Source organism: Eutrema salsugineum, unplaced genomic scaffold (genome assembly GCF_000478725.1).
Source record: "Eutrema salsugineum unplaced genomic scaffold, Eutsalg1_0 scaffold_4, whole genome shotgun sequence".
Taxonomy (NCBI): domain Eukaryota; kingdom Viridiplantae; phylum Streptophyta; class Magnoliopsida; order Brassicales; family Brassicaceae; genus Eutrema; species Eutrema salsugineum.
Window position 1 is genome coordinate 10,436,040 of NW_006256686.1, and position 19,035 is coordinate 10,455,074.

General features: G+C 36.7%; 4 protein-coding genes across 4 annotated transcripts; all 4 read left to right on the forward strand.

Annotated features, from left to right (window-relative positions):
* Window positions 1-467: 467 nt before the first annotated feature.
* Window positions 468-1,142, forward strand: LOC18013537. The gene has a single exon (XM_006418997.2). The coding sequence runs from the start codon at window positions 575-577 to the stop codon at window positions 1,046-1,048; it is 474 nt and encodes a 157-aa protein (XP_006419060.1). The 5' UTR covers window positions 468-574; the 3' UTR covers window positions 1,049-1,142.
* A 5,811-nt stretch (window positions 1,143-6,953) lies between these two features.
* Window positions 6,954-13,793, forward strand: LOC18013582 (serine/threonine-protein phosphatase 6 regulatory subunit 3). The gene is made up of 19 exons (XM_006418999.2): window positions 6,954-7,183; window positions 7,838-7,941; window positions 8,219-8,305; window positions 8,452-8,527; window positions 8,628-8,702; window positions 8,818-8,871; window positions 9,189-9,248; window positions 9,327-9,443; window positions 9,844-9,938; window positions 10,021-10,229; window positions 10,680-10,777; window positions 10,927-11,030; window positions 11,150-11,312; window positions 11,522-11,644; window positions 11,945-12,027; window positions 12,230-12,368; window positions 12,442-12,471; window positions 12,555-12,625; window positions 12,740-13,793. The coding sequence occupies exons 1-19, from the start codon at window positions 7,145-7,147 to the stop codon at window positions 13,413-13,415; spliced, it is 2,403 nt and encodes an 800-aa protein (XP_006419062.1). The 5' UTR covers window positions 6,954-7,144; the 3' UTR covers window positions 13,416-13,793.
* A 416-nt stretch (window positions 13,794-14,209) lies between these two features.
* On the forward strand, window positions 14,210-14,785 carry LOC18013583 (uncharacterized RING finger protein YBR062C). Its single transcript, XM_006419000.1, has one exon. The coding sequence runs from the start codon at window positions 14,210-14,212 to the stop codon at window positions 14,783-14,785; it is 576 nt and encodes a 191-aa protein (XP_006419063.1).
* Window positions 14,786-14,995: 210 nt separating this feature from the next.
* Window positions 14,996-18,566, forward strand: LOC112084503. The gene is made up of 7 exons (XM_024153652.1): window positions 14,996-15,003; window positions 15,477-16,797; window positions 16,841-17,002; window positions 17,077-17,187; window positions 17,261-17,504; window positions 17,865-18,111; window positions 18,332-18,566. Exons 1-7 carry the CDS (start codon window positions 14,996-14,998, stop codon window positions 18,564-18,566), a joined length of 2,328 nt encoding a protein of 775 aa, XP_024009420.1.
* Window positions 18,567-19,035: the final 469 nt, after the last annotated feature.

A 19,035-nucleotide genomic window follows, 5' to 3' on the forward strand; every position in this document is an offset into this window, starting at 1 on the left:
CAACTTAGGAATATATATAACTTACCAAGCCTTTTAACAAAAAAAAAGGGAGATATTTTACTAAAAGTTTAAATTTGATAATAATATTAATATATCACTGGACCATTGTGATAATTAGACGGCCATTATATCGTCAACACATGGTAGGTCTATGTAGCTTTGCCTTTCTTCTGTAATAGAGGCTCGAATTTTGTTTTGTTAACAGATACGTTATTACTGTCGTTAACAGTAAATATATTAAAACGTTATCAATCTTTAAAAAAAAAAAAAAAAACTATTGTAGATAGGTTGTTGTTAAGTGCATTTGCCCAAAAAGAAAGAAAATGTAGATTCGTTCCAAAATAAACAGAAACACAAAAAACAATTCTTCCACTTAAAATCTAAAAAAAAAATGCGACATCCATGATTACGTAAATTTCCTAAGTTAACAAATAGAGAAAAAGTGGGTCTCTTATCTAATTACAACTGAAACATTTATAAAAGCAGAGAGGCTCCTCCAAAGTCCAAACAAACAAACCAAATTCAAAACTAAAACAAAAACAAACTTCTATCTTCTTCTTCTTCTTCACCATCAATGGCGACGGGAAAAACGTATTACCCACGGCCAAGTCATCGATTCCTTCCCACAGATCGATCTCACCAAGTCGCTGTCACCGATTCAGGATTCGAGTTCGATGAGTCCGATCTATACTCCGATTCGCATGATTTTCGTAGTAAACTCTTTAAATCCGGTCGAATCGGAATCAAACAATGCGGTAGATCGTCTCTGGTTACCGTAACAACCGCGAAGGTAGGGTCACTTCCGATGAACGTACCGGACCAGTCGAAGAATTGTCACAGACGCCGGACAAGCATCGAAATCGATGAGGATGGTTTAATAGACGGAGGAGATCGGTTAGACGGAGGAAGATTTCCGCCACATGAGTATCTGGCGAGGACGAGAATTGCTTCGTTCTCGGTGCATGAAGGAGTTGGGAGGACATTGAAAGGGAGAGATCTGAGTAGGGTTAGAAATGCAATTTTTAAGAAGACTGGGGTTTTGGATTAATATCTGAAAACTATAAGGTTCTTTTTGGGGTTAGGTTTAATTCTCTATTACAGTTTTATAAATAACTGTTATGCTGAAAAAAAAAAAAAAAAAACTGTTAAAAAGTGGCATAGATATTTCGAGAAATGCCCTCTTCTTTTTTTTTATTGTAATTTCGGAATATTGCAAAGCTTTGACGTTGATGAGATATTTTGGGAAATTTTTTGTGCCGGCTAATTAAATTCTTAAGCAGGAAGTTGATTGTTTGGTTTAAATTGTACATCAAAAATTCAAATTGGAAAATTCGTGCATTACAAATTTTGTAGGGTCAGAAACGAATAATATAGGAAATAAGGGTAAATAGTTTAGTTATTGGTGGGGTTTTTGGGTTGGATGTGGGTGGGATTGGTTAGTAAAGCAGAGGAAGTGGTTACAATTACATGAAAGTGACATATTTTTCTGAAGAATTATTCTCATATAACAAATAAAATATTTTAGCGTTTTCATGTTAAAACAAAATTGGACCGACTTCGAGAAAATAATAATTAAAATTGTACAAAATATCGTATTTCATTAACTAAAATTGGCTGTTTTAAGAATTTATTGTTCCTTATATCTCGACTTTTTTTTCCAAGCCAAAATTCAAGTAAAAGAGAGACTTTTTTCTCTCTCTGTTCTCTCTCTAAAATCTTTCACAGAGAAAAAGAGTGTTTTCTTTTTTTGTATTTCCGATCTAAATCGGATTTATCTTTCCAACTAGTGAATCATGTTCATATATCATCTAGTTGGATTAATAAATTTCCGTTTAACGGATTTGGTTTGTGTGTAGATCTTCTTAGATCTCATGGAAGTTCAATTATGATTCAACTTCTTCATCTTCTAGTTTCATCTGCTCATTTCAGCCGAGAGTTTTATCTCTCTAATTGTCCCCGATAAAGAAGCCTTTCATGGCAAAGGGAGACAGGTCATGAAATTTGGTGGAATAGCGGCAACTTTAAGGAGAAGAAGAATCTCTTAGAACTATAGGTCTATGAGAAGATCAAGGTGGAAGCAATCGGAAGGAGATGGAGTGGTACTGAAAACTTGTTCGGAAAATTAGCGTGCCCTTGCGGTGAAGCGCGACGACGTGATGCTCGACGGCGATGATGTTAGCAACCACTTATCTCGTTTTCAACCTAAAGCTTACACGTGTTATATTGTGGCTTATCATTATCTTTTAGTACTTTGGAAATAATGATGGGTTTGTACTGAATTTCAATAGGCTTCCGATTTCCACTTGTTGTAATTGCCCAAGCGGGCTATCAATATAAGTTTGTTGACGTCAACAAAAAAAAATTGGCTGTTTTAAGATTTCTTGTATGCATTTTTTTCCTTGTTACAACTCCATAAATATCGTTTGCATATGCATCGTCCACGAATGACTATATGCTTTAAGATATATTGACAATTTTCTCAATTTTACATATATGATTATGTGGATATTTATTGGAATTGAAATGGATTATTTTATAAGATTAGAAAATCAGAAGTTGTGGAACGGAAAAGATGTAATGGTTTTGTTGTTGGGGTTTACATAGTGAATAATTTAATAAGTTTATTTTATATATATTGCTAGAGTATCACCATTGGATGGATGATGAAACAAAATGTGTAATTGGTGAATAAACAAATTTCAGAACCTATATATCCTAGGGAGTGTCTGTTTATTCCCATAAACTAAAACAGCCAAAATGATTTGAGTTAAAAAATTTTTTTAATGATTTGATTTGAGTTATTTAAACATTAGTTCATTACTACATATCTATTTTTTTATAGAACTCAAAGGTTCAAGTTCTAAAGATTTCGGTGACAGTAGGCGATGAACGAATATTTCAACGTTCTTATGTGCATCCAAATGTGGTACCTTGTCCCACCAAATCTCATCTAACAATATTGGAGATAAATGTTTTTTTTTTGGCACAAAACGATGGTGGATTGACTGCTAAGTGCTAACCACCGGACATTAGACTTAACTTCCAGATTTGATGTGGTTTTGGCAATAGGGAGACATGTTTCGTACGAGCAAGCTGTTTCATTGAAAGTGTTTGCTGACTCTAAAGACAATAACAACAACAATAATATTCATTGTCTTTCTTTCTTGTTTGTGAATTGGTGTGATCTATCTATCATCTTCTTTGTTGTCTCTCTCAGAGAAGAGAAAGAGAGTGACCTGTTAGAATCTCACATCGGAAGTTTAAAAGGACTAACACTAGTATATAAGGGATTTGGACCTCTCCACTTATCGCCAATTTGTTTTAAGTTGGAAGTTCATGAAACTTAACATGGTATCAGAGCCTCGTTTGTTGATCCAAGAAGGGTGGCCCAAAAAAGAGTTTATTATCGGTCCTAAAGTGTGATTTGGTTCGAGATGGGCTGATAAGAGCCATCATCTCGAGGAGGCGTGTTAGAATCCCACATCGGAAGTTTATAAGGACTAACACTAGTATATAAGAGACTTGGACCTCAATTGGTTTTAAGTTGGAAGTTCAGGAAACTTAACATGACCAATTAAAATTCTGCAAAGAGTATTCCTTACTCATTTTTGGTTAAGTTAGGTGTTGTTTTGGGTCTTTACTTTGTAATTTATATATTGTTATTACATCTATTAGTTTTCCCAAGTATTCCCACTTTGCAGTTACATCTCCTTACAGGTATACTATTCGAACAAAGTAGCTTATATACAAGTATACCATGCTTGTATTGCTTCTACCAATGACCGGTTCGTTAAAATGCTTTCCTCGAGTCAATTCGAAACCATGTGATAGTCGATGTATCAATATGTTGTTCTTCTGTGAAACACGAGGTTATTCACAATGTGTATGGGTGCTAGTGTTGTCATAGAAAAAAAAAGAAAATTAGTTTTATAATGCCAATTGATTTAGAAATTGTCTCTTTAATGTTTTCTGAAAAAAAGTTGTCCTTATAATGTTTTATTGAAATTTTTTCCCATTATACCCATTATTTCGAATTTTTTAATTAATTAAATTTTTATATTAATAATATTTTATAATTAAAAAATATCAGTAGAAAAGAGATTTTACATCCTCATCCACACGTTCTTTTTCTTCTCCATCGACATCATCGATACAATCTCCTCCACCTACACAGTCTTCACCGGAAAATCAATTTCTGGTAAATACACAATCAGTCTCTCCCTGATTTCCATGAACCACAAGTTATATAGATATGTAGTATGTTTGAAGCAAAAGACACGTAAACCTAGAGAAATTCTCCTGAATCAATGGGAAGAGGAAGAAAACGATGAAGTCAAACAAAAAGAAGCAACTTCGTCAAAAACAAAGAGAGAAACGTGAAAAAAAGATTTCAAAAAAAGAAAAATCGGGAAGATAGCTAATTTTCCTAAATTTTATTAGATTTTGGTAGCAGTTGTATTCTACCAATATGTAGAACATGGTCTAATAAGTAGAAGAATTATTCTACTAGCATGTAGAACTTGGTCTAATAAGTAGAAGAACTGTTCTACATTAACGTAATACTTGGTTAAATATGTAGAATTAATGTTCTACAATAACTTAGAACCTTGTCTATTTGGTAGAAGTTTTATTTTACCAACACATAGAATATAGTCTACCCGATAGAACTTGTAATCTACCATAACGTAGAATATAAAAAGGAATGTAGAAAACGATTTCTACAAGCTGGTAGAAATTACAAAGATCTATAGAAATGAGATTCTACGTAGACTTAGAACGTAGAAGACGCGTTCTACCATGCCTAGAACGAAATTTAAAAATATTTTCTTTCCTTAAATGATATCCAAAAATATTTTCCCTTCTTATTTTGGAATGTTCGATATATATATTAAATTATTTTAATTATAATTACCATAACTGATTTAAAAGGGTAACTATGTCAAAAAGTGACAAAAAAATACTAAGGGACAATTCCTAAATCAATTAACATTATAAAACTAATTTTCAAAAAAAAAATGGTTGTGCTTGATTAATATGAAGATCTTAGAGCATGATTAACTTGGTATCTAACAGGATATCTTAAGATTTATTTTATAATTTTTTAATCAGTTGGTTTTAAAATTTTTTAGGGAACGTCTCTTATTTTGCGACCATAAGAGACCGTCTCTCCCTCCACGTAGCAATTCTTCCAAATTTAATAAGAAAAAAAAGGCTTAGAGATCCAATTAGGATATATAGCGATAATCATGGTCTTAAAGCAAATTTCGCAACCAAACTACATAAACAAGGCTTTTATACTCTACTTCAATAAAGGAAATGGAAACAATCTTATGATCAATAAACATTACATACAATACCAACTAACATACCTTACGAGTTACGAGTCATCGGCTCGAGCATTGTTGTGGGCTATTACAATGTCATCACATATACAAACACTGCTAGAAAAACGCCATCAATAATTTTAGTTAACAAGGTATGTTCATGAGCAGATTTGCAAAACCCGGCCAAAGCTTATATACTTTTAGAAAAGAATCAATGTGGCAGAGTCAGAAACTTTCTTCATTGGAGGCAAATGAGAATATATGATATTATGAGTGGGGACATTGATATTAAGCTTTAATAAATTATACCAATTTTTTAAATTCATTGGAGGCAAAAGACCCCAACTTGTTCCATGTATCTCCGCCATTATATGATTGGTTTTGGTTAAATGACTTTGAAAACTGTTGAAAACTACAAGACTCCTTTCAGATTAAATGTCGTTTTAAGGTTTTAAATTTTCATATCATTTTCATGTATTAATAAGAGATATAAAGTTATGTAATGTATAAGTAAAGATATAGATGTATAGTATAATTTTTATTAGGTTCTTTGAACGAGTGAAAAAATCCTTAAACAATATATTTATTAGAAATTTCAGATAGAATAGACTGCTCAAAAAACAATTATGATAATTGTACAATATTTCAAATGGACTCCAATTACATATAAAATTGTTTTTAAATGATTTTGGATCCTTGCTAAATACATTAATTTTTTTTGTTAGGTTATCAAAGTTCCGGTGCAAAGGCACTCCCCGCACATACTTAAATACGGTCCTGGATTATATATATCAATGTAGAAAAATTACATGTTACAGAGATAAACTCTTATCAAACGTGTTTGAAATCTGAACCCATTTTTTGTTCAGTTGATGCAAAAATATAGTTTTTGAAAAACATGGCTCCTAAATCTTAACTATGTTCAGTCTAAAGATTACGGGCCTGCTTGATAAGAACTTTTACTTTTAATTTTTACTATAGATTTTTAACTGTAAAAACTTTTGCTATTACTTAAAAAATTAAAAAAAATTGTTTGGTAATAAATAGATCTCAAAAACTGTAGAAATTAACTGCTAACTTTTAATTTACAAAATTTTAAATTTTTATTTTAAGAAATGGATTTCAAAAGAAAACAGAAAAAATTTTAAGATTTAATCAATTAAATTTAATTTGGAATTATTTATATATAAATCTATAAAATTATTTGAATAATTCTGCGAAGAGAATAAATAGATAAAGAAATTAAAAATGTATTTATTTTTGTTAAAAAATTTTCTAAAAGCTACTCGCACGTAGCTTTTAGAATTTATGACCAAAATTAAAAAGTTTGGCTTTTAAAACTTTAAAAGTAATCCATGAAATAAAATTGTATTTGGCAAAAATATGATTTTTAAAACTAAAATTGGTTTAACAGCCATAAAAGCGAACGCCCTACGTATCAGTTCAAAAACCGGTCTACACTAAACCACACCAAACCAAGCCTCTGATCTCGTGACTGAAGAATTAAACAACCGTGCAACTAGTCATAAGCAGCAAATCTAAACATTTTATTCGATGCGACAAAAACAATAATCTTAATTTTATTTTTAATTATGTCTCCCCGAGATTAGTTTTTTTTTTTCCTTCTTGGATCCTTTCTAAAAATTATGTGATTTTCTCATTTGTGCCTCTCCTTCTTCACCAGCATCAAATTAGGGTTTTTTTTCTGCGAGTTTTTGGCGAGTGCCTTAAGATTTTAGTGAATTGAGTTTGGGTTTGAGAAGAGATCTAATTAGCTCGCTTCTTCGTCATCATCGTCTGTTCTCCTACTTTCTTTCACCATGTTCTGGAAGTTGACTGCTCTCTCTGCTGCTTCTCCGGTGAGTAGGAACTTTTCTACGCATGAATTGGGATTGTTTGCGTCTTAATTTCACAGTTTTCTCTGAACTCTTCGTGTTCTAAATCGCTTGCCCCTTTCTTATCTGCTTCGTTCGTACGCGAAACTGAAGATGCTGAGAAATGTTTGAGATTTCGTTAATTTTCTGAACTGATGATGTTCGTCAGCTATAATCGTTAATTGATGATTTCTTCTCTGTGGCATGCTTGTAAATGATAATATATGGGAGTCAATTGTTTATCCCCGATATTGCGTCTGGATTTCAGATGACATTTACTGATTCAAATTCGTTGTTTTTTTTTTCCGAGAATGTTTTGTCATGTTAACTTCTTGATGCGTTTCAAGATTTTTGCTTTCGAATAGCTTAATAGTCCTCGTGATGTCTGATTTGGGTCTTCGATGTTGAATATTATGGTGGGAGACTGGGAGCTAGAATATCCGATTTTTTTTCAGTATATTTCATTTCTTGTGACGTTTTGAGGGAAATAGTATCATACGTATTTGCAATTTCTCGGAAGCTGTTTAAGTAGTTTAGAGAAGAGAGAAATCAGATAAGGAACACTGTTGTTGCAATGAATCGGCAGTTCTTATCGAGTTCTTCCTCTCGGTTTCCTTATCTCTTACTTGCGATTGACAGGTCGAATCCATATTAGACAAGGAAGATTTCACTTTGGAAGAACTCCTGGATGAGGAAGACATAATCCAAGAATGCAGAGCTTTGAACAGCCGGCTCATAAATTTGTAATTCATTTAGGCGTTGTCCTTGTAGTTATGTGTAGATTTGTTACATCTTCGTTTGTACTATGACATGTGTCTTCTCTCTATATTAACCATTCTTGAAAAGATTGAAGAAGCCAGCAGATATTGTGCAAAAGTAGATAGAATCACTGCATACTTCCTTTTGTTATATTTTTGCAGGATAACCCTGTGTATACAATGGAAGTTTTAGTTTCTCGTAGTCGTAGAAGGGTTGCGATGTTGGCCTTTTATGCTTTTTGTTTTGTATGCTCATTTGCAGTTTGAGAGAAAGAGCCCAAGTGGAACAGTTATTACGTTTTATTGTTGAAGAATCTCCTGAAGATGCTGATAGCAAGCGTGCTTTCAAGTATGTGCATTGTGTTTTTTAGAGATAACTTACCTAACCTTTGCTGATGAACTTTTTTCCAGATGTATTGAAGGCCTGATTTGGAATATTTCTGCTGACTATTTTGAACTAAGATTGATTAACCTTAAAGCATGTTTCTCTATTAGGTTTCCTTTCATCTCCTCTGAAGTCTTGACTTGTGAGATTGATGTTATTCTTAAGACTTTAGTGGAGGAGGAGGAGGTATTGTACTACTTTCCTTCTTCCTTAATTATGATGAATGTTTTTGACTTTGATGTTCCTTTCACTGGTCTCATTTGATGATTTATTCTTCCTGTTGCAGCTGATGAACCTACTTTTCTCCTTTCTGGAGCCAAACCGTTCCCACAGCGTAATGCTTGCTGGGTATTTCAGCAAGGTAATGTTTTCGTTGTACACTTTATTTTAAAACATTAGTTCTAGTAGTTTCTAAATTTTATGCCTCCACATGTTTATTACTTACCAACAATGTATCTTATCTCTTTTGGGTATAGGTTGTCATTTGCCTCATGTTGAGGAAGACGGTCCCGCTGATGAACTATGTAAAAGTGAGTTATATTTTGATGTATTATGAAATTCTTTCAAATAGCACGGAAAGCATGCTTAGTTCTGTGTGGCCGAAAGCATATTAAGCTGGATGTTCCTTCTGTCCTTGTGATTTTATGTGCCCTATATTTCTTTTTCTTACCTATGGTTATTGATAATTATACTTGGTTGATATAAGTTACATTGTGATCGTAGGTAGAAACTCCTTGAATAGTTCAACATGTGATTTAGACGCACCTTTTCTTTGGAACTTGTTGCTTAGTGAGTTATTGTCAATCGATTGAAAAGTAGTAATTAATGTTTACAATACCATCTACAGGCCCATCAGAATGTTTTCCAGCAACTGGTTGATTTGATAGGGATTACGTCCATTATGGAGGTAAACCGTCCCTCTCCTCTTATCCTTATATTTGATCTGGTAATCACTTTTAAGCTAATGTTCATGTGATTTATCTAGGTCCTAATTCGGTTGGTTGGTGCGGATGATCATGTGTATCCCAACCACCTCGATGTGATGCAATGGTTAGCTGATAGCAATCTGCTTGAAATGATCGTGGACAAGCTAGGTCCATCAGTAAGTTTAATTATTAAAAATTGTCTCTATCTCCTTCATTTTGCTATAAAGTTTTGAATATAGGAAGCATGGGCTTTTTGAGCTACTTTGTGTTGTTCTCTTCTATGTTATAATAAAATGTGGGATCGGTTGGTTCTTCATGTGGCTAGGCTGCTAGTTTTGGAGCTACTGAAAGTCGCGTTTTCTTAGATTTATAAGATAAATAGAGGATAGATAGAGAGACTCTCCTGTGCATGAACATCTATATATTATCATCTTCTGAATGTCTCAATGGAGTGAAGAGAACCTTCGCTGTAGTGGTTATTGTTTCAGTCAAACAACAGAACTTGTAATTTCTAATATGATCAGTTCTGATGTGAAGTTGCTGACATATTTTTTCTTCGATTTCTGTTTCTATCAGAATTCTCTCGAAGTTCATGCAAATGCTGCTGAAACACTGTGCACTATTGCTCAAAATGCACCATCACCTTTGGCTACGAAACTCTCTAGTTCAAGGTTTGCAGGACGTTTTATCCTCTTAGATATGCAGAAACATATTTTGTATTCAATATAATTTCAGTGATCTTTTTGTCTTCAGTTTTGTTGCAAGGATATTTGGTCATGCTTTCGGAGATCCCCAGTGCAAATCTAGCCTTGTCCACACACTTTCGGTGTGCATTTCGTTGTTAAGCCCAAGAAGATCTCTAGTTTCTTCTCCGTTTATGTATTCATTCAGGGGCCAACAGATCTTTGAGTCTCCAATTTCTGTGAATCCGGAGACTATTGCCACCATGCTGCCTAGACTTGGTTAGTATAACACAAATGACCCGTTATGTTCTATAGATGTGAGCATATTCGTTTCGTGTTTTTCCTGCTGATGATTTTTTTTTTTTTTTTTTTTTTTTTTTTTTTTTTTAAATCTTAACACTATATTACTTCTTTTGCTGATTGCTAGGAGCCAATTCTATGTTTTTTGTTTGGTTCATCCTAACATCTGTTAACTTCTTATACTGTTCGAAGGTGACCATGCATGTTTGCACAACGATGAAAATCATGTAGTTTTATTATTTGGTTGCTGCAATCTCTCGTTTGATGTCATTCCACTTTCCTATTAGTAGCTTCTGGGGATATGCTTTCTTCTTTTTAGCCTGATGGATTTGAGCTCTCATTCTTGTTGAATGTATTAGAATATGGCTCCTTGACTTTTTGACCACGTATCTCTGTACTTTCTTTAAAGGTTTTATATCTCTGGTGTAGGTGACTTTGTCACACTTTTAAACGTGACCTCTGATGAAAAGGTTTTACCTACAACCTATGGGCAGTTGAGGCCTCCTCTTGGTAGTCATCGTCTGAAGGTCAGGTTTCATTCTGAAATTTTGGTTTTTGTTAACTGGAAGTTCTGATTATTAAATGGACCCAGCATCAGATCTTGCAATTAAACATGTACATCTCTGCCCAATTATATTCTTCTGAATTTCTTTGTGTTGCTGATGGCTTGTCTTAGATTGTGGAGTTCATTGCTGTCTTGTTGAAAACACGAAGCGAAGCTACAGGAAAAGAACTAGCCAGCTCAGGAGCTATAAGAAGAGTCCTTGATCTGTTCTTCGAGTAAATACTTCTTCCCGGATTGATGACAAATTCTTGGTTTGTTTGGTAATTCACATGTCTATTTTTTGCTTGGCTAAATCCGACTTTTCAGTTCTATTTTTTTTTTTTCTCTTATGCAGGTACCCATATAATAATGCACTGCACCATCAGGTGGAGAGTATTATAGTATCGTGTTTGGAGAGCAAAAATGAAGAGATTATTGACCATCTTCTCCGCGAGTGTGATTTGATTGGAAAAATTCTTAAAACAGAGAAACAGCCAATCCTTTCTGGTGATAACCAGGTATGAACTGTTTCGCTCATGCTTATTGTTTTGCGTACATTCTGGTAAATATTCAGAAAATAATGTCTGAAACAGTTCGCCATATACAGAAATTAATTTTCCAGTTCTGTGAAACAAAATGTGGAACACCAGATTGTGGTTTGCAAAGAAATTATGTTCTAGTTAGATTCACTTTTCTTACGGATTTGATTGATTTTGATATCATGCAGCCAACAATACCTGCTACTGGAAAGCAGGCTCCACGGGTGGGAAATATCGGCCACATCTCAAGAATTTCAAACAAACTTATTCAGCTGTCAACTAACAGTAACCTGATAAAGACTTTACTTGAGGTTCGTTTTTCAGCACTAGTAACATTTTATTGCAGCAATTATTGCAGATTTACTGAATTTTACACATATAACTGTTAAATGACTGCTCGTTGGTGTTTGTGTATATATCTATTTGCTTGCATCTGTTGTACCACTCTGTTATCTGTACTCGTGGGAGTCAACCAGCGTAAATCACTTGGATTTTTGCATACCCATCAAGATGTATCCATAATGAAATATCCCACGTCGAATCTTGTGTACAAATGTTTGCATTTTGTTTGGTAAGAACAACTTTTTGAGGCGTACCGTTTCCTTTGCTAGGAACATAACGAATGGGGCGAGTGGGAAGCTAATGTGTTGCATGATCGAAACACAGCTGAGAATGTTTATCGCTGGGTTTGCGGGTATGCCTCGTCTCAAACCTTTTAAGTCTTCCTGTCACACCTATTTATGCAATGATCAGGGGTGCAATTATTTTTGTTTTTGCAAGGTTGTCTTAGAAAAAGCATAGAGCTATCATACCTAGTACAATTAGATATGATAACTCTATGTATAATCGTTTATTTTGTTTCTTGATAATAATCACTTGGCTTCTTTCGCATGCAGACGCCCGACTGCATTACATGATAGGACTAGGGACAGTGACGATGATGAAGCTCACGACAGGGATTATGATCTTGCTGGTTTAGCTAATAACTTGAACCAGTTCAGATACAACATGCAAGAGAACAATGGTGCTGGGGAGGTAACTGTTAGTCTCTCTGATTCGTTTTTCGTAAAAATTTGGCTGAATCTAAATTTCATGTTTCTGGTTCCAGGAACATGGTTCCAATGAAAGAGACGAAGAGGTATTCATTATAAAATATATTCAATGTTTTATATTTGAAGAAAACACTGTCTAGGGTAGTCCTGACTGTAACAAATTTTCTAGGATGTCTACTTTGATGACGAATCTGCTGAAGTTGTTATATCATCTCTAAGGCTTGGTGATGAACAGGCGAAGTAAGCTTCCAAATTCGATTTATACAACTCAAATATCTGATTTAAAAGAAAGAACAAAAATAGAATTATGGCTTTTAAAACCAATTTAATTGTTTTTTCTTTTTCTTGGTGCAGCAATTTATTCACAAACTCGAACTGGTTCACGTTCCAAGGAGATGAATTGGGTGAAAACACAGGAACAGGGGAGATTCCTTCAGAGGAAGCTATGGAAGATGTAAGCTTGAATGAAACTTCCGGTGGTGGAGATGATGAAGAAGAAGAAGAAAAAGAAGACGAAGAAGAAGAAGACGGTTTGATTACAGAAACCAAGAACCCTTTCTTAGACACAGCCTCAACCTCAGAGCCAGTTTCTGTAGAAACCCTACCTGGAGATATCGAGATTGACGAAGAAGATGTGGTTTCAGATGAATTGTCACCGGAATGGGCTAAGCGTGGAGATTCTTCTTCATCAGCTGCACAGGTCAAAGATCAGGAAAACGACACGAAGATGCCTGATGTTAGAATCCCAAACGGTTCTTCATCCTCGGAAGGCGAGATTAGCCCGAGATCACCGCCTGTGCCTTCGTTGTTTGGCAAAGACGTCGAGTTCGTAGGCGTGGAGCCAGAAGGAACCGAAAGAGCGATGGAACAAGCTCTCAAGGAAGGGATAGTGGGAGAAGCAGGGCCAATGAAGAGGAACAGTGCCGCCACAGCCTCACCGGGTAAAGAGAGCTCTGATGAGAATATGCAGCAGGAGTATAACGATACTAACTACTGGAAAGTTGATCAGGAGGTGGCTGTGGTTGAATGAATGTGATGTGACGTGGCATATCGTTGTCTGAAAGCTGACGTGAAAACTGAAGTGGCACATTGATGTCTGAATGATTCCCGAGTTGAAAGGGAAGAGAAACTCAAGGAAGGTACTTGTGAATGTACAGTACTACTAAAGTCATTGTCTCTTTTTGTGTTTTGGAATATTTTCAACAAGTGAACTGATTTGTTCGTTTAGGGTTCTCTTACAAAATTTGGATGCTTTTGCTATATGTCTGTCAAGGATCTATTTTACTTACTTTGATATCACTTTTTTATTTCTTTTGGTACGTTTTGATATATTTGATTAAAATTGGGACTGTTGTTGTAAAAACTTTCGTGATGTTCTTGGGTAATAAAAACTCTGAATTTTAATGTCTGCGGATGATTTTGAAGCTTGGTAATAATTTATTTCAATTGTGTTTCATACACAGGTAAAAAAGGAAACAATAAAGAAAACACGTTAAACGTTAAAATTACTTTTCAAGGAAAAAGAAAGGAAATACAACAACAATAGATGAACGTTAAAAAGTGCTTTTAATAAGAGAATGAAAAAAAGGAAATAACTACAATGAAAAAAAGGAAAGATGGTTGCATTTACGCGTATAGTAATTAGTAATAATAAATTATTACGAAAAAACTAAAATCTAACCGTTACTCAAATTGAAATAAACCTTGTCCTATAAATACATGAACATACCCATCAAATCCTCCACAATTTAGTTTTCCACAACAATCTCTTACGTCTCTCTCTTCTTCGATTTTCTCTCTGTTTCTGTTGAATTTTTTCAGAGAATGGAAACTGCAGCAGTAAGTGTAGATGTGTTCGCAAGGGCTTTTTCTCAGGATCCATCTCTAGGGTTCTTAAGCACTGCGGTAATTTCTCTAAACCGTGAATTCGAGGAGTTTCTCGTAGACGAAAACGGTGGTAACGTCTCATCTCTCGGATCATACCCTGCTTCTAATTCTCGTCCCGACCGAGAAATCTCTCTGAAACTCCAGAATTTCACACCGAACCATATCTACAAACATCTCCAGAATCGATTTCACGATCATGTTTTGTCCCGACAAATATGTGATCGGATGGTTGTCGAAGCCGAGAAGCAAAGTCAAAGTGTTCCCTTGTCCATGGTGGTCTCTGTGAAACTGACTCAGAAAGTTTTCATCGTCGTGCCTTGTAATTCAACGACAGATTTTGAAACAGAGAGTTGTGTTATATGTTTTGAGAATCTGTCCGAGTCAGAATCGGAGACTAAACCCATATGCGAGTTACCTAATTGTCCTCATCGTTTTCATGAAGAATGTTTCTTGGAGTGGTACTTAGATCGACAAAACAATTCATGCCCTCTCTGTCGCCAATCTATTTACTAAAGTACAAGCAGAGCCGTGTCTATGTTATGGATTAGGGAACATGTTGAAGTAAAATCAAATCTCGTTTTTGCAATGTCACATTTGTATTAGTTATTACTTAAGAGTCAAAAATTGTCTTTTCCTAAAGTTGTGTCTTTTCAATTAAGAGTCAAAAATTGTCTTTTCCTAGCGTAACAAGCAGGGCCTTGTTTATGTTATGGATTGGGAAACATGTTGAAGTATGATCAAATCTCGTTATTGCATTATAGTTTTGGTTTTGTATAAGTATAGATCGAGTCAGTTTTTTGTAATGACAAGTCAGAGAATAATACAATTAAGTTTGATTACATTCATATTCTGTATTTCCTTCTTTTTCTTCATAACCGTAAAACACCAAATACAAAACACCAACAAAATTTGTATGTTGTTATTTTTTAGTGATCATGATCTTATTTTTTATCTTTTATTTTAATCAAACATTATATTATAAAATTAGGTTTTTAAAAGAAAATAACCTGAAAAAAATAAATTAAGCAAAAACTACATCGTCCAAAATCTACTACCAAATTTATTCAAAGTAAATTAAAAATTATATATTATAAATTATAATTTGAGATCATATATTGACAAGTTCATATTCAAATTTCAAAGGTAGGCTAGTTTTGGTCTGACCAGTTTTTTTATAATTTGAGATTACCTATATATTGATCAGGTTGTTGGAGGAAATCTTCATAAATAGGTTTAAGCAGTCTATTCAAGATCAAGTGATCCGGTACAGACCAGTGGGGATTGATGAGTTAGTAGACACCGCGTTGATCATAGAGGAGCAGGAGAGTCGTGATGAGAAGGAAAAGGAGTGGGAGCACCGGGATCGGTTTAAGCCAACGTTTCAGAGGGTTAAATCAGCTCCAGCGTTACACTATAGCTTTCGTTTCTCGGGATCAAACTCTCACCGATCACCCGAGAAAAGGAGTTCGGAGGGTAACTATAAAAGCAGGCCCAATGTTTCCGATAAGAAGAAGGGAGAGTGCTGGAAGTGTGGGGATAAATGGAGCCCAACGCACAAGTACAAGGGTAAGGAATTCAAGTACCTGGCGGTCAACGAAGAAGGAGAGATCGAAGGGGAGCTTGGGAATGACCTAGAGGATCAAGAGGAGGACTCGGCTAACGACGAAATGAAAGAACTCTTGGTGTTGTCCTTGCAGTCTATGTCAGGGTTGACACCAGGGAGGTCGATGAGGCTTAAAGGGGTGGTTGCAGGACAAGAGTTGATCGTGTTTATCAACTCAGGAGCAACGAGCAATTTCATTTCCTCGGAAGTGGCTAAGAGGTGTGGATTAAAGGTTCAGAAGACGCGAGGGTTCGGAGTCTCCATCGGCGATGGACAGATCATTCCAAGTGAGGGCAAGTGCAAACGAGTGCCATTGCAAATTCAAGAGGTAAACGTTCTCGCTGACTTCTTGATATTCGAACTGGGAACTACGGATTTAGTACTTGGATATGCCTGGTTGGAAACTCTGGGGGAGAAAAAGAACAACTGGAAGTGTCATACTATGATCCTAATGCACGAGGGAAGATGGGTCATGCTGGTTGGGGATCCATCGTTGGTAAGGTCACAAGTTTCTTTGAACTCGATTGAGAAGGTAGTGCAGGATGCGGGAGAGGCGTATCTGTTAGATTTTTTCACCTTGTTTGAAGGAGATGTCAAGGGGGCAACCTGTACACAGGATACGGAGGTCCTCAAAGTAGTAGAGAAGCATAAGGGAGTATTCCAAATGCCTGCGGATTTGCCACCACAGCGTAACAGGGAGCATGCTATTACCCTAAAAGAAGGTGCAACACCAGTCAACCTGAGACCTTATCGATACACCTTCATACAAAAGGATGAGAACGAGAAGTTAATTCGGGAAATACTACAAGCGCGGATAATACAACCGAGTATTAGTCTCTACTCGAGTCCGGTGTTATTGGTGCAAAAGAAGGATGAGGGATGGCGTTTCTGCATTGATTACAGGGTGTTGAACAAGCTTACGGTACCCAATACCAGTTATTGAGGAATTGTTGTATGAGTTTCAGAGAGCAACAATCTTCTCCAAACTGCATTTGAAGTCGCGGTATCACCAGATAAGAGTTCAGAAGGACGATGTGAAGAAGACGATCTTCAGGACACACGAGGGACATTATGAGTTCCTCGTGATGCCTTTTGGGCTTACAAACGCCCCAGCCACTTTCCAGTCAGTGATGAACAACATTTTTTGGGAGTATTTGCGGAAGTTTGTGCTCGTGTTCTTCGATGATATTCTCATCTATAGCACCAGCAAGGAGGATCACTTGAGGCATTTATAGTTGGTTCTGAAGAAGTTGAAGCAGCACCAATTCTATGCGAACAAGAAGAAGTGTGCATTTGGGAAGAAGCAAATATCGTACTTGGGCCATATCATTTCGGGTAAGGGGGTAGCAGCTGATTCAGTGAAGATAGCTGCTATGAGTGCTTAGCCTGAGCCGCAGAATATCACAGAGCTGATGGGTTTCTTGGGGCTAACGGGTTACTACCGGCGTTTTGTTCGGGATTATGGGAAAATTGCGAGACCGTTAACTGAGTTACTACAGAAGAATGAGTTCAAATGGAGCTCTCACGCGACAGAGGCTTTTCAGCAGTTGAAACAGGCAATGACTTCTTTGCCTATTCTGGCATTGCCGGATTTCAAGGCGCCTTTTACGGTGGAAACTGAAGCGTCTGGTAATGGGGTAGGGGCAGTGTTGTCTCAAGCCAACAGACTAATCGCGTTCTTCAGTCAAGGATTCACGTAGAAGGGAAAGATGAAGTCGGTGTATGAGCGTGAGTTACTTGCCATAGTCTTGGCGGTCCAGCACTGGCGCCACTACCTTGCGTGCCAACCTTTTACCATCAGGACTGACCAGAAAAGTTTGAAGCACCTGTTGGAACAAAGGTTTGTTACCAAGGAGCAGCAGAAGTAGGCAACAAAGCTGCTGGGGCTGGATTTTGTTATTGAATACAAACCGGAAAAAGAGAACAGAGTGGCGGATGCACTTTCGAGGAAGGTTAAACCCGTTCAGTTGTTGGAATTGATTTTCTCAGCACCTCTTTCGCTTGACATGGTGGCGTTGAAGGACCAAGTAAGTAGAGATGCGATGCTGCAGAAGATAGTGTCGGGGTTACAGCAAGGTTCCTCACAGGATTCACGATACACTCTAAAAGACGGTGTGTTGTACAGAGACAATTGTGTGGTGTTACCATCTGGATCTCCCTTCATTTCAATATTGTTGCAGCAGTTTCATTCTAGTAGTACTGGGGGTCATGAAGGGCAGCTGAAGACGTACAAAAGGTTAAGTAGGGAGGTCTACTGGAGGGGAATGAAAAAGGATGTGGTGTGTCATTGAGCAATGCCATACCTACCAGCAGAATAAGTACTCGACTCTCAGTCCGGCTGGTTTGCTGAACCCCTTACCTGTTCCGAAACACGTTTGGGCTGACATCACTATGGATTTTATAGAGAGATTGCCGAGGTCATTGGGGTATAACTCGATTCTTATTGTTGTTGTCAGGCTGAGCAAGTTCAGCCACTTCATCAAACTGTCTCACCCTTTTACTGCGAGGGATGTGGCGGAGAAGTTCATCTCTGAAGTGGTGCGCTTACACGGGTTCCCAGAGTCCATTGTGTCCGATCGAGAAAAGGTTTTTCTCAGTAATTTTTGGGTTGCTATGTTCAAGTCTCAAGGCACGTTCTTGCGCAGGAGCTCAGCCTACCATCCGGAGACAGATGAGCAACAGAGGTCATGAATAGGTGTCTCGAGACCTATTTACGGTGTTTTGCTGGACAAAAGTCGAAGACTTGGGCAAAATGGCTTCCTTGGGCAGAGTATTGGTACAATACCTCCCATCACTCTGCCATTGGAATGACGCCATTCAAGGCCTTGTATGGTCGAGATCCGCCGAAGCTCTTACGGTTCCAAGACACCCCGACTAACAATGCCACGGTGGAGGAGATACTTAGGGATCGGGATGCCCTGTTGGAAGAGTTGCAACCCCACATCATCCTGAAGGCTCAGCAACGCATGAAGAAGGCTGCTGATAAGCATCAACGAGACCTGGAGTTTGCTGTGGGAGATTGGGTATATGTCAAACTCTGACCGTACAAGCAGAAATCAGTAGCTGTTCATCTTAATGAGAAGCTTGCACCGCGGTTATTTAGACCCTATGAGATCTTGAAACGCATTGGACCAGCTGCACATCATTTGAGGCTCCCAAC